General features: G+C 43.4%; 1 protein-coding gene and 1 non-coding gene across 3 annotated transcripts in view; both read left to right on the forward strand.

The window, feature by feature from the left end:
* Positions 1-491: 491 nt before the first annotated feature.
* Positions 492-643, forward strand: LOC132215027 (small nucleolar RNA SNORA62/SNORA6 family). Its single transcript, XR_009448398.1, has one exon. It is a non-coding gene; the product is annotated as a small nucleolar RNA SNORA62/SNORA6 family (small nucleolar RNA).
* Positions 644-2,166: 1,523 nt separating this feature from the next.
* Positions 2,167-15,802, forward strand: part of FHIP2A (FHF complex subunit HOOK interacting protein 2A) — a 28,925-nt gene continuing 15,289 nt past the window's right edge. The window contains exons 1-5 of one of the 2 annotated variants that reach the window (XM_059661517.1): positions 2,167-2,523; positions 9,253-9,331; positions 12,709-12,878; positions 14,491-14,595; positions 15,082-15,204. In XM_059661517.1, coding sequence (XP_059517500.1) covers positions 2,479-2,523; positions 9,253-9,331; positions 12,709-12,878; positions 14,491-14,595; positions 15,082-15,204 — 522 coding nt within the window. In that variant the 5' untranslated portion in view covers positions 2,167-2,478. The remainder of the gene's footprint in view (positions 2,524-9,252; positions 9,332-12,708; positions 12,879-14,490; positions 14,596-15,081; positions 15,205-15,802) is intronic. The other variant, XR_009448268.1, reaches the window with a different exon arrangement.

Raw genomic sequence — 15,802 nt, forward strand, 5'->3', positions numbered from 1 at the left:
CTGGAACCGAGATATGAGGTGGATAAATCATCTTCCTAAATATTGCTATTAATCTAGACTAGAACATATACTTTATTGTGTTTATAATGAGCACAGGCATCATCAAATGCGAACAACTCTTAAGTAAGCCCGTCTTACACAGACCTCCCCATACAATTAGTGGTGGTGAGGCATTATGAAAATGCAAAATACCACATACATGTAGGACAATTAGGTCAGGAAAATAAGTATGGTTAACAATATGACTAACCATCTTAACCTGTGTGAATAATAATAATAATAATAGCCATTATGGACTGTTGGCTGAAGCAGACACAATTAGCCAAAATTTGAGTAGGAGCACATGTCAGTGTTCAGCCAACAACAGAAGAGGACCCCAGCATTCTGGGGCCAGTGCACCATAAATTAAGGCCAGATCTACCTGCTGTGCATGGATTCAAACAACATAAACAGAGGAGAAAAGAAGACAAGACTACTCAAGGTCTCCTCCTTAATCACATTGTGAGAGCTTGGTGTTGAGGCCACTGGTGGCGATGGGCTTACAAGCTGAGGTCATGTGCTAAGTGAGGGGCAAATACTCCACTGACATCACAAGGATCCCTGGCCCAGTGAGTGGAGTTTGATAGCAATCCTTGCTATAAGTGTCAAAAATATGTATAAATAAATGAAGTCCTCTCCCTAAATCTTGATTTCTGGCCCTATTTTTTTTGTAAATACTATCATTGCCAATAATAATAATGATAAATACCAAGGGCCTATGTATTGCTTACTATGGACTGGGCACTGTTTTGCATATATTAATTAAGTGCCACACAACCTTGTGCTAGTCTCTCCAATTTTATATTTATTTTTTAAATATATTTTTATTGATTTCAGAAAGGGAGAGATAGAAACATCAATAATGAGAGAAAATCATTGATCGGCTGCCTCCTGCAGGCCCCACACTGGGGATCGTGCCCACAACCCAGGCATGTGCCCTGACTGGGAATCCAACCGTGACCTCCTGGTTCATAGGTCGATGCTCAACCTCTGAGCCACGCTGGGATTTCAACTTAGGCTCCTTAGCTCCAAAGACTCTCTTATACCCACTCTGCACCGCTGGCTACCTTTTCTGCCTTTCTCAGTACAACGGCCAATACATATTTTCATCACTGGTTGGGCAAAACTTACTCCACCCTCATCTTATCAAGAACTTAATGGTCCTGTTGATAAAATACCAACACTAGCAAAAACAAACACCAAGTTCTCCAGGATATGAACATTTTCATCATCTGTATCAACCCGCCCTAAATTTCAGCAGCCGGAATTGTGCTTCCCCGCGGCTTGACGGATGCGCACTGTGGCACAGCATTTTCAGAAGCCTCTATCCCAGTGCTTACACTGTGGCTCCACATAGCTGTGCTGTGCCCTTTCCTAGAATCCCTTCCGATTCCTTCCAGTGCCAACCGGCAAACGGAATAGAAAATGCTGTGCTGAATCCACTGCACCCAAGAATAACACAGGAAACAGATTAACTGGCCCATCTGACCATTGGTCCGTTTGGGGCTTCCTCTTTTGTTATTTATTTATTTAAATATATATATTTTATTGATTTCAGAGAGGAAGGCAGATTTCATAGAAACATCAATGATGAGAGAGGCCCACTGCCCACGCTGGGGCTTGAGCCCGCAACCCCAGCATGTACCCTGTGACCTCCTCGTTCATAAGGTGGAGCTATCCCTCAACCACTGAGCACGCAGGCTGGGCGGGGCTTCCCATTTCAATGTTGAATAATTAGTCATCGGAATCTATTTTACAGTTTGCAAAGCCGTTTCACCAGTGTCGGCTGGTCTGTTCTCATTTCTAGCATTTAAATCCAGGGTGCACTTCGCCTTAGGAATACTGTGCTTTTTCATCCCGTTCTTCCAAATCCACCCTTAAAAGACGAACCCAGACCAGCACACACGTATACGGCCACGCTTCCCTACGTATCATTTCCACCCGCAACACATCTGAGAGGCCGGCTGGGTGTTCGGCACTGAAAAACCAGGGGGTCCGAGGCGCCCCGAAGCCTGGGGCGGGAGGTGGCTGCGCGGGGCCCGGCTCCCGCCCGAGCCACGGCCGCTCCGCGCCCCGGCGCCCTACGGGGCAGGCCTGGCCCGGCTCCCCGGGCAGCGACGGCGCCCCCTGCAGGCCGCGCCGGGCACGGCGGGCGGAAGGAACCGAGCCGGCTGCCACCGTGTCCCCGCCGGAGCCGCCGCCGCCAACGGAGCGTCGCGGGCCCGATCGCGCGGACCGCCCTCCCCGCGCCACGTCCCAGCGCCGCCCGCCCGCCGCCCGCGCACCTGGGCGCCCGCCGCCTCCCGGCTCCGCTCGGCCTCCGCGCCCGCACCGGCCTTCACTCTGGAGCGGCCCCGGCAGCCGCAGCAGGGGCGGCGGCGGCGGATCGAGGAGCTCTCCAGGTCGTCCCGGGAGCGGCTGCTGCAGTCCCGGGACAGGATGTTCTCCAAGTTCACCTCCATCCTGCAGCACGCCGTGGAGGCGGTAAGGCCGCGGCGGCGCGCACAGGCCGGCGGGCGGCCTAGCTCCCTACCCGCGGCCGGCGCCCCGCGGCCCGGCTCCCGGAGGGCGAGGGCGAGGCCGGGGCGGGCGCTGCCGGCTCTCGGGTCGCCGGGGCCTCGGGCCTGGCTCGGAGCCGGTCCCTTCCGGGGATTCCCGTCCTGCCGGGCCCGGCGGGGGCGCGTGCCCTCCCCAGCGGCGTGGGCTGGGGTGCCCGGGAGGACCGGCCCTGCCGCCGGGGAGGGGGTGTCTCCGATTCCCTGATGGGGACGGGGAGCCGGGGAGCACCTGGCGGGGCCCCCGGGAGCGCCCCCGGGGCCGTGACCGTTAGCTTCCGCGGCAGAAAGTGGCCGGCCTGGAGCCAGACAAAAGGAACGGCCCCGCGCGGCTCGGGGTGGGTTTGTTTTGTTTTGTGTTTGGGGGGCGGGGGAGCAGGAAGGTGCGCGCCTACCTGGGGGCGACCCCGGCGAGGACGCACCCACCCGACCCGGTGCCGGGGCCCCGCCAGCTCTGCGCGCAGGCCTGGCCGGCGGGACCCGGGTGATGGATGTGACACCGAGGAGCTTGGAGGGGCTCGGAGTGGGGGTTCGCCGCCCAGGCCCCGCCATCTGTTTCCTCTCCTGCCTCCTCTTCCTGGACGCCCTGCGTTCGTCCTGCCATTGTGCTCGCCTCCGAGGACCCGAGACCCCCGCGTCGACACGCACTGTTCCCAGGTCCTGGCAGGCCAGCCCCGGAGGAGGACCGGAGCGGGTCTGGCGGCGGTCGGGTTACCCAGGGCCTATGGCTTCGCTGGAGTGGCTTTCCTCGACTCTGGGAGATGTGCATCCTGTGAAGGAGCTGTTACTTTGCCGATTTTTAAAATGTCATTCTCTCTTCTGTGTTCAGATTGGGTGATAACGCACATTAAAAGACACCCAACTTTATTTAAAAAACAAAAACAAAAACAATTCCAGTAGGACAGTTTCTGTTGCCATGGATTTTAAAAACTCGGTCATGAAAACAGACTTTGGTACAGTTATTTTAAGTGGCAGGTGGGAAATGTTTTTGGATCCTTTCAGCTTTAGGACGGGTTCTTGGGAAAACGTGTGTAGCAAATCAAGAGCGGACGTGTGCATGAATGAAGAGCAGTGTGACACATGAGGGAGGGGACAGTTTTAGACTCTGAGACGTTTGTCCACAGTCTGCAGCGTCTTTATGGTAAAAGAATTAGACTAAAATTTGTAAAAAGCAGTGGCATTTACATTTGACATTATTCCTTAACCATCACTTACTTTTCAACATTGACTAGTGTAATATTGAGTTCACTGGGAATAAAAATGTAGTACATTATTTATATCCTTTACCTACCAGGCTCATGTTTATAGAAATAGGTACTTAGAAAAAGATGGCTTTCATGCTCTCCCAGTAAAGACTCATTTTGTCCCCGAGGCCTGTGTTTTCGGGCCTCATTATCTTTTCGTAATTGTATATGTTCGCATCTACCAAATTATCCATGTAGATCGTCTGACGCTGGTTCTGACCTATCCAGGGTCTCTACTTGGCTGAGGTTAGTGAGGAAGTTAGAGTGGATTATACCGACCGAAGAACGACCACCATGTCGAATTTAGGAGCACTGTTTTTACTGGCTTCGAGTTGGTGTTTTCAGCTGTCATGCTCCCCAGTTTACCTAGATAGGAGGTGAAAGCTCATGAAAAAATGTTGACACACTCTTTTTTTTCTTCTAACATATCTCTTGGGAATGAATTCATACCTCATGATAAATAAGCCATCTGTGTGGCACTTGAGGAATACTTTTTCCTAGCCCAAGATGGGTTTCCATTTATGAAGTTCTAGTTATTTGCTCAACACTGTTTTCTGTAAGCTCATCTTACCGTTCCTCACTTCTTTTCATTAGCTTTTCTCTGTATTCCTTTTAATTGGTATGCTCAATTAGTGCTTTCTGATACAGTATTACAATTCATATAATAATTATCATGATTGTACAGACAGGTGCTAATCCTGCAGGCAGACTCGGACATGACCTTTTTCAGCCTGTCATCGCATGACTTGATGTTTTCCCATTTGGTATTATTACATTTAGGTTTCTTTATCCCATTGGATCAGGCTTCAAGTGGTTTTTTTTCTTTTTAGGGGTGACCAGATACTTATTCATTTAAGTGAGATTTAAAGGTAGATTTAATGGTTTCGCTTCACTTCCTGTTAACTACTTACAAGAAAAACAACAACACTAAGATATTTTCAAAGGTTAGGATTTGAAAATGTGATATTAAGCTGATAGACTGCGATTTGAGTTTAGGAGAGAAATTCACCCCTTGATCAAAAACAAAACTTGTCATTCTTGCCTCTCCTTTCAGAAGTGACAGGCCCCCTTCAGGATAGAGAGGGTTGGCCAGTAAGAGTTATGAAACGAATCTGTTTTGTTAGTTGCCCCGTGTCACAAATCTGAAATCAGGCCTCTCTTGTTCTGAAGTTGGCCTGGATCATTTCAGTACAAATTCTCCAAAGGGTAATAAATAAAATACCTTCCAATTAAGTACAAGTCAGTATTTGTTGAGGGCCTGGTCTGTGCTAGGTCATCTGCCAGGGACTGGTATCTTTTAACTCCAGCCAGTTCCATCCTTTGAGGGCAGACTTATTCCAAGAGGAGAAAGGGCAGTGAGGGAAGGAAGTTTTATTCGTTTTAACTAGTTAATTCAATTGAAGTCATCTTTCATAATTTGAAATTACAGTTGAGAGCTAATCTTAATTTTGGGGGACCAGCTATTTCTTTAAAAAATGACTCTGCCCTGGGAATGAAAGGCTCCAGTCAGACCTATGTCGTATTCTCTTGAAGTGTATTCTTTAACAAGAAGAGATTTTTAACTTACGTTTGGGGTCATTCAGCAAGTGTTTAATGAGCCCACCGTGACAGCATGGCCCAGTGCAAGAGACACAGACGTGCCCTTGTCCTTGCCCACGATGCTTACAGTCTCATTTGGGAGACAAAACAAATACATATGCAGTTAAAGTGTAAGCAATGCACAAGAGTGTGGCTTAGCCCTTAAAGCCGGACAGAACAGGGTTCCAGTCCCTATCTCAGAATTGTTGTGAAAATTTAAATGAGATCATGTACCTGAAGTGCTTAGTGCAGTACCTGGCACTTAGTAAGTGCTCAGTAAAGGTTAACCACTATTATTATTATTATTATTATTATTATTATTATTACTAGAGGCCCAGCGCACGATTAAATCATGTGCGTGTAGGGTCCCCTAGGCCCAGGGCCCAGCCTGCCATCAGGGCCATGTCTGCCACCCCACAAGGCCTCCCACGCTCCATTGATGTTGCTGGTGCCCCGGGGAGTGACGGGTGAGGGGAGAGCCCAAGAGGTGCTCCATGCACCTCCTGGTGACCGGTTGTTTGGTCGTTACAGCGTTACGGCCACGTGCCTTTTATAATATAGATGATTTATTATTATTATTATTATTATTATTATTATTATTATTATTATTTGGATGGCTGTTCAGCCAGTGAGTTCCAAGGGAGGAAGGGGGCAGGCACTTAGGATTGGAGTAGTTGGGAAAGGCTTTCTGGAGGACACGAGACTTGAGCTGGACTTTGGAGGCAGAGATGAGAGTAAGGGCATTAGAAAAGTTGGGGTGAAGAAGTATTTTAAAAGATCTGGGCATGGAGTGTTTATGATACACGTGCGGCAGCATGCAGATGGGGCTTTGAGGACACTAGTTCTCGTGTGGATTATCAGTGGAGATCCTCTGTGTGGTAGGCATTTTGAAGACAGACAGTCCGGGTTTCTCGTTACAAGCAGTGTTTCCTTGGGCAAGTCAGTTACCTGGCTTTGGGTCTTAATAGTTTGTTTGGGAAAAGTAGGCTTTTATTGTGAACATTTAAGACCACACACAGTGAGTGCAAACTTTGTAGCACACTGCCTGGCACATAACTACTTACTAAATGTGGCAACCGCTGTGCCGTTCATTTATTCACTCAATAGATGTCAGCGAATGGTTACTAAATGCCATCACTGAGTTGGAAACTGGGGATTCAGTGATGAAAAGATGACCATTCCCAGCCTTTGTAGAGTTCACAATCTAGTGGAGAAGATGGATAATTCAACAATTAAAGACGTGGGATGAGGACTAGGAGAGACGGGGCAGACTGGTAGGGGGTTCCACAGCGTGGGTGGAAAAGGCTATATCCTAGGCAGGGAGTCTGGCAAGATTTCCCAGAGAAAGCTGTGGGTAAGTTAGGTACTTACGTCAATTTCTGTTTGAGATATGGATTGCATGAATTTTCAAAAATTTAATTGCTGTTTTGTTCAAGTTAACTCAAATTAGAATTCCCTCATGCTGATTCACACATCTCTTCCCTTTTTGTTTTTTTACCCAGAGCATAAATGTTTTTATGCAATGATAAAGCAGGTAATTCATTCGCATGTGAGAATTAGTAATGGAAGAGGCAAGTTTACTAGGAAGTTTTACATAAATAAGGAAATTTATTCATGTTTGAACTAGATTGTTACTAAACTAAGTTATTAGCAATTTAGAACTGCTTCGCCAGCTGCTTAAATAGTATTTTTTTCTTTAAATCAAACTCCTGGAAGAGGGGTATTTTATAAGTAAGCAAGGACATCATCCCGTGAATTTGTCTGTAATTACAAAGGTCCTGACAAAACCCTGGAAGGCCTTGGATTTAGTGGCTTCCCCTGGAAATAGAGTTAAGTCCCAGGGGTATCATAATTTGGAACAAGGATGCTGTGATCATATATACTCAGGAGGTTCCCTCAGGAAAATTTAATAAATCACACACTTATACTTAAGAAACTAAGTACATTTCTTGAAATGCCAAATTTCATTTGGGTTTTTCCCAATTGTTAATACATTTAACTATATGTAAAGCTGGTATATTTAAAAAAAAAAAAAAAAAAGAACAGGTCTAAAAGAAAAAGAGAAATTTTATGTTTTGAAAAAGATTCCCAAAACAAGCAGCTGATGAAAACAGATTTTTTTTTTAATCTGAAAATTTCAGGAAGATTGTTTTTCCAAATTAACACCTTCATTCTTACTTTTTTATTTTTCCCCCTCAACCTCCCACAAGTCATTTCTCTCTCCATGTTCTTGAAGTGTAGTACTCCCGAAGGTTTTAACTCCTTTGTTAAAGATTTTAGAGTGTTTAAAATTTTTTCATAAAATCCTATTTGCAAATGAGATGAATACTTATGTTCTCGTAACTCAGTATTATTCAGAAGGGTGAGAATGGGCAGGGATGGAAGAGCCAGCAGCATTAAGGTGGTGATGACTGCTGAGCACTCCTCAGGCCCGGTTTCTCCCTAAATACATTTCACCTTCTGGATTGAAACCGTGTCACCTTCTGGACTGAAACCAGAGTTTATAATTGCCCAATAGTTTGGAAGTTGTTTTCGCAGGGTTTCGAACTTCGAGTTCTCTGCTGGGGACACCAAGAAATCAAAAGGGAACTAGTAGAAGGGCAGGAGTAACATGACCTCTTAGGTCGGCTGTCTAGATGAAGTACATGAAATTGGACGATTACCCTGACAGAGTTCAGGTTACCAGAATAGAAACCTATTTGCTCTTAAGTGAGCTGGGCCAACTCTGTACTTTCTGGTAAAAATTTATTGATGATACTAAAGAGGGATCTCTCTCTCTCTCTCTCTCTCTCTCTCTCTTTTTCCCCACCCCTCCCCCCCTTCAAAGGAAAATGCTGGTGAAGATGCACCAAGTCTTTTCTTTTTCTTTTTGGTTACTCCTCACCTGAGGATATTTTTCCATTGCTCTTTAGTGAGAGAGTGGAAGGGAGGGAGAAGGGGAGGAGAGAGAGAAACATCCATGTGAGAGACACACATAAACGTTCCCTCCCGCATGCGCCCTGACCAGGGACAGAGATCAAACCTGCAACTGAGATACATGCCCTTCACCGGAAATCAAACCCATGACCCTTTGGTCCGCAGGCCAATGCTCTAACCAATGAGTAAAACTGGCCAGAGCCACCAAGTCTTTTCTGTCCATTTAACACACATTTGAAATACTTGTAGGTTTGGGGAAGGGCTATAATTTTGGTCTTAAAACCTCTGAAGTAAATTTCAAAGCTAAAATGTAAAACATTTTTGACTTTGTGCCTTGTTCACATAGTTATTTTGCTGAAAATACGCCCTGCCTATTCTAGGCTTAAAAAAGAAAAGATGTACATCTGTCTGCCACTGAGAGCGGGGAACAGTTTTAATCTGATTCCAGGGTTGACTTTGGTATATGTCGTAGTAGTGATGATGTGTCACTAATGATATAGCAGCATTTTGCTGTTTTGCATGTCAAAGTCCTAGGTACAATGCCCTTATCCCCGGTGACTGATAAGGGCATTTTACTGATACTTGAGTAATAGAATATTGTGTGTTTTCACTGAACACTGTTTCTTTTGAAGCTGTCTGCAGTTACTGCTTTCAGGGGAAGGGAACTAAATAATCCTGTAGTTTAATAATAATGTTGATAAATGTGTGTGTCCTCTTTCTTAAGAAATCATTTTCACCTTCTTGGATTTGACTCATTTTGCTTCTCTTTGATGTCTGGAAAATGGGAGCAAGTAAAAGCTCACCCCTTATTTGTATGTTGCTTTTGCATGATTAGTAGACAAATACAGAATTGTACTTTGTGGGAAACTGGAATGCCACTTTCTTAACTGTGGTCTTTTTGTGTGTGTGTTTTTGTGCAGCTAGCACCCTCTCTTCCTTTACAAGAAGATTTTGTTTACCACTGGAAGGCAATTACCCATTACTACATAGAGACTTCGGGTAAGAAACAATGCTAAGGCTAATTACACAGAAAAATGTGGAATACGAAAATGTATTTCAGATTCGTCTTCAGTTATATTTAAATTTATAAGCAATTTACTTTTAATTCCTCTTTTAGATTTATTTAAAAAAACACACCTAGTGAGCACCTACGCTGTGTAGGCGTTTTTCCAGGCACTGGGGGATAGAACCATCAAAAAGACAAAATCCATAACAAAATTAATACATTGATTGGAGGGAAGCAAACAAATAGACAGATACATACAGTGTGTCAGATGGAAAGTGTTAAAGAGACCATGAAGCAGGCTGAGAAAATAGAAGTGTGTGCTGGGGGTGGGAAGATGGCCTTTGTAGGTCAGAGAAAGCCTCATTGCCCCAGGCCAGGTCTGAACTGAAGTCTGAGGGAGAGAGGAAGCAAGTCCGGGGTGGGGGTGAGGGGGAGGGGACAGGGAGTGGGAGAGAAATTGCAGGAAAAGGGGATGTGCATAGACCCTGAGGCTGGAACAGGCAGCCTGCGCTTGCGTAGATAATTCCTAGAACTATGGGTAAGCCAGTGTGGCTAGAGTGAACGAGGAGAAATTGGTAGGAGATAAAATCAAAGCTGGGGGGTGGGGATTCACATAAGACCTTATAAGCCATCCCAAGGGCTTTGGCTTGTACTCTCAGGTGGGCAGCCATTAGAGGGTTTTGGGCAGAGGTGACCGGGTCACTTTGGCTTCTATGAAAATTTAGATTGAAGGGATGTGGAGGTGACGCCGCCGGGAGAACAGTTAGGGGACTATTGCAGTGGTTTGAGAGATGGTGGCTTAGAGCCGGGGGGAAGGTGATCAGAAGTGATCGTATTCTGGGTATGTTTTGAAGAATTGGATATTGGACATGAGAGAATAAAAGGCAAGGCTATCTCCAAAGTTTTGGTGTAAGTAGTGAAACTGGAAAAATAGAGAATGAGGAGACTGCAGGAGGAGCAGGTTTGAAAGAGAATTTTCAACATATTGAGTTTGAGATGCTCATGATCTATCTAGTTCAGTGGTTCTCAACCTTCCTAATGCCGCGACCCTTTAATACAGTTCCTCATGTTGTGGTGACCCCCAATTTCATTGTTACAAATTGAACATAATTAAAGCATAGTGATTAATCACAAAAACAATATGTAATTATATATGTGTTTTCCAATGGTCTTAGGCGACCCCTGTGAAAGGGTCGTTCGACCCCCAAAGGGGTTGCGACCCACAGGTTGAGAACCGCTGATCTAGTTGGATGTGTCAAGTAGACAATTGGAAATAGGCATTCAGGGTAGCGATCTAACGAAATGAGGGATATGAAATTGAGAGTCCTGAGACTAGATGAGCTTATCTAGGGAGTAAGGATAGATGGGAGAGAGAAGGTGTTCAGGAACTGAGCCCTTGGACTCGATGTCTAGGGATTAGGAAGATGAGAACAATAGTGAAACCAAGAGAGACTGGAACCCCGGAGTTAGGTCGGTTGCTCTACTGGGGAGTGTTGGCGTAAAGGGAGCTGAGAAATGGAGCAGCAGCTGGAGGGAGGTGTAGTGTCAAAAGAGGCAAGGATACTTTAAGGTAGAAAGTATGCAATTTATAATTTAATGGGAATGACCTAGTAGGGAGGGAAAGGTGAGTATAGTAGTCAGATGAGATCATTTCTGAGCAATGTCCCTGAGTAGGCAGGGGGCAGGGGGGAAGGGGAGGATGGGACCTAGTGCACAAGCAGAGGCTTAGCGCTCAATAGGTTGTGGACAGTTTCTCCATAAAAAATAAGGTAGAAAGCAGAACATCTGGGAATAAGTGCAGGAAGCGGGCAGACGTGGTGTAGGGAGGCTTCAGAAGTTACCTTCTGGTTTCCGTTTTTCTCAGTGAGTGTGTAGGATGCAGAGTGAATGTGGGGGAACATGAACAGTTAGTCAAGGCTGGGCAAACTTTCCCTGGAAAGGGCCAGGGGTAGGCCATGTGGTCTCTGTAACTGCTCAGTTCTGTGGTAATGCAAACTGGCCATTGATAACGTGTAAAAGAATAGACAGTCCCTTGTTCTAATACAACTTTATTTATCAAAATAGATGGCAAGGCTGGATTTGCCCTGCGGGTAAAGTTTGGCAACTTCTGAAGTCGGGAATAGGGAAGTACAGTAGCATTGCTACATGGCATGTGGGCTCCCTTGAGGAATGATAGGTAAACGCTAGTGGATATGCAGATTGGGCACATGTCATTTCACTGAAAGGAAACATGAAAAAATGATAGTTGATTTGGCAAGTTGATAGGGTTCTGGGGGATGTGTCTTAAAGGAAAAAAACTCCTTTATATTTGTGCAATGAATAAAAATCAGACTCTACACAGGGTGAGGCAAAAGTAGGTGTACAGTTGTGAGTCCATGAAACAAGTTTATTCTTGTATTATTTATTATTTTATTTTCCATACAAACAACTGTACACCTACTTTTGCCCCACTCTAAATTCCATGTTAGTTTTTATTCATAATAATGTAGAAATAAGAGCCATTTGGGGAAAAATGGGAACATGATCAGGAAAAATGCATGTAAACATAAAAATTTTGTATGTACTTGTAATTAAAATTTTTTTTTTCAATTAGCCAGTTAGATGGTCTGAATTTTAAGTATCTTTATATAGAAACAGGTTGGCCTTGAAATTAAGCTTACTAACCTAGAAAACAGAGAGAGGACAGGTTCTGTTTTGATTGCCACTGAGTTACTTCTTAGCACTGGGAAGTCATCTCCATCTATGAAAACACGAGGAGACCAAAGAAGCCCTTTTAACAATTTCTGACATTCTTCTTATTAACAGACAGCTATTCACAAAGTCAAAGAGAAAGAAACATCAGTGATGAGAAAGAATCATCGATAGGCTGCCTCCTGCTTATCCCCAACTGGGGATGGAGCCCGTAACCCGGGCATGTGCCCTGACCAGGTTTATGAGTCAACGCTCAACCATTGAGCCACATTGGCCAGGCTGATTCAGTTTTCTAATAAGAGGGCAAAAGCGCCCAGCCTGTGTGGCTTAGTTGGTTCTAGTGTTATCTCGTCCACCAACAGGTTGTGGGTTTGATTCCCAGTCAGGGCATGTGCCCAGAATTTGGTTCCATCCTCAGCATGCAGGAGGCAACCGATCCATGTTTCTCTTTCACATCAATGTTTCTCTCTCTCTTTCTAAAAATCAATTTTAAAAAAATGGTTAAAGCATCATCTAAATTCTGGCAAAGATAATTATACTATAAGTATAAACCTCATTTAAGTGTATAGTTCAGATTTTTCTAGTTTAAAATATGCAGTTTAATATTCAATAAAGTATTTAGTTTAAATACGCAGTTTAAAAATGTTGGGTTGTTTGACAAACTTTTTTTATCATTTAGATGACAAAGCCCCAGTGACAGATACAAATATTCCATCTCATCTGGAACAGATGTTAGATATATTGGTACAAGAAGAAAAGGAACGGGAATCTGGAGAGACGGGGCCATGTATGGAATACTTGCTTCATCACAAGATCCTGGAAACATTATATACCTTAGGGAAAGCTGATGTAAGTTTCTAATCCACATCATGTCCTTAGGCACGTAATACATGTAGTCATGTCTTAGAGATAAAGAAGCTGCCAAGTACTACATTTAATTGTAGAGGTATGTATTAGTCATGGCAGGACTTAAGTCAGTGTTGTATAAAAAATGAAAATCATGCATCCTATAAGAACATGACTTTCCATAGAGATAGCAAAACTCCCAAATGCTCTAGACAACAGCTGGTACCTAGGCAGCCCAGGATCCCAGTGTAAACATTCATGAAAATAAACTCAAGTACATGTGCTCAGAATCAAAGGAAGTGAGAAGGAACCCAGTGAAAGTTGGGTTACAAAAATTAGGAATTATACAAAAACAGAAATAGGAATTCTGTTTCATAATCCTGAAAGAGAATGTCACTGATTATTCTGACATTAACTCTCCTAGTAAGTGGAGACCATTCAAGTTTTTAGGCCTAATGAGTCTTGGGAAATCTTTGTGAAGCTGGTATTCTATAAATAATATTCTGTGCTTCAAAACTTTCAAATTACTTATTAAGGTAGTGAGGGTAGGGGAAGAACTTGGGGTTCAGGTTAGGAGGCCTGGCTTTGTCACTAATATACTGCAACCTTCAGCAAGTCTTGCTGGTTAATCTTCCTCTTCTTTCAAAACAAGGAAGTGATATCAAGCAGCCTTAACTCTAAAAATCTGTGATTCTGTTCAGTGAATGTCTTAAGTTGAATAAATATTAATTGATTTTTCAGTACATTTTAGTGGCTGTACTACTAACAATATTTTGATATAGGTAATTGTAACTACTAGTGGTTTATCTGAATAATGCAAGGTATTGCTATCTTAAAAATATTGTGCTTAACATAATTTATACTGTTTCTGGATAGCATGTCTGTGATCATGCTTTAGAAATGCTGCACATTTTGTGACTGTATTTTAGTCCTGAGGCAGTATAAGCAGGTTAATTATAGGCCATATAACATTAATTCATACTCTCTTAATTCACAGTGTGAATAATCATGTTTACCTACTTTTAAGAAAATATTTAAAACAACTGTCATGTTATAAAAACTCCTTTTTTAAATATTAATTGCCTACAATAATAATTTAAATAACTTTGCAACTAACTTAAAACAGTGTTGTTGGCCTAGATCACAGAAGTGTATACCATAGGAGTCCTTTTATTGACATACATGTGTTAGGCTTTATTCACTCCTGCATTTATATGATGGACAGTTATTGATTACCTGCCATTAGTTTAAGTAACAACATTCTGGCTTTACTTTGCCAAGGAGGTAAGTATAATTGTTTCGTGTTATCTTAGCACTTAGAGTAAAAACAGGCTGACGTCACCCGAACCGCGCTCGGATCTCAACAGCCACCATGCGGTCTATAATTACATCAGCCCCTGGCCCCATATGCTGTATTCTAGTCCCAGATGTCATTTTATTTCCAGGATACCAGGCATTGATAATTGACTGAGAATTTTATCCTGGCTAATTGCACTGACTGGTGAGGGTGGAATACGTTTGAATTCATTGTCTCTCCTATATTGTAAGCATTTGAGTAAGCGTGTTTGTATTGTCTGTTCTTTTCTTATTTGCTTTCCTTTCCTCTTTTACTCAGTGTCCTCCAGGAATGAAGCAGCAGGTGCTGGGATTCTACACCAAACTCCTGGGCAGAATCAAGCAGCCGCTACTTCCGCACATCAACGTGCACAGGCCCGTGCAGGTACGTGTTCCCCACACACAAAGTTATTTGGTTTGATTGCTTTGGGTATAGATATAATTGTATATAATTCTTCTAAGAGTACAAATAATACAGGAAGTTATTCTAAAAATTACATGCAAATTAGCAAGTACTTGAGCTTTATGTATGACATGGTATTAAATGTATTTCATGTCTTTATTATATTTTTCTTTTAAAATTTTATACATTGATTTTTCCTTTAACTTATCTCCATGACATCTGAAGGAGTGTTTTATATGCCTCATTCATTTTTTGCGGGGGGGGGGGGGGGGGGATAATGCATTTGAAAAATTTACTACTAGTAAACTTATTTTGATGTCGGTGATTGTAAATAGTGTCCTTTCTGAATAATGCAAGCTGTTTGCATTATTTGAAAACTTTAAATATCCCTAAGGTATATGGATGGCTATATACATACTTGTGAAAAATAAGCTAACTTTAAACATTTTTTAAAAAAATTGTTGACAGAAATTAATTCGACTCTGTGGTGAAGTCCTTGCAACACCAACGGAAAATGAAGAAATTCAGTTTCTCTGTATTGTGTGTGCAAAACTGAAAGAAGATCCCTATTTGGTTAATTTTTTTCTGGAGGTACGGTATCCTCATCACTCTTCAGAGCATGCCTGTGTTCGCGTTTTTCTATGCATTTTACTTTCTCCTGCTGGTCCGTCAGCTCCTTAAGGACCAGGGCTCTGTTCTGTTCATCTCTGGGTCCCCCAGCTTCTCTGTCTAGTACCTGGCACAGTGCATAAGGACTGTTTAATTAACACGGTTGAATGAAGGCATCTTTAGAGAAACACAACTTTATTACCTGTAAGTATAGACAGTCACAAAAGTACTTTGCAGTTCTTAAGCACGTCCCCCTGAAATCTAACCTATATTCAATTTATACCATCTAACATACGCATTTACTGTGGGTTAAATGCCTATGGTAAATGAGCTAAAACTGTCTTTGCCCTAAAAGAGTTTATAGGCTGGTGATGAAGGTAAGACGAATATTCAGATACAGTAGCAGTCAAATAGGCATCACTAACACTGTTCACTGCTTATGGTCAGTGAAACATTTTGTAGAGCAAGCATGTCAAACTTGTGGCCCTCAGGCTGCATGTGGCCCACGATGAATATTTTTGCGGCCCAGCCAGTATAACGGTATGTAAGAAACGTTTTAATAAAAATTTCGTAACTTGAT

This window comes from Myotis daubentonii, chromosome 13, assembly GCF_963259705.1.
Source record: "Myotis daubentonii chromosome 13, mMyoDau2.1, whole genome shotgun sequence".
Lineage (NCBI taxonomy): Eukaryota > Metazoa > Chordata > Mammalia > Chiroptera > Vespertilionidae > Myotis > Myotis daubentonii.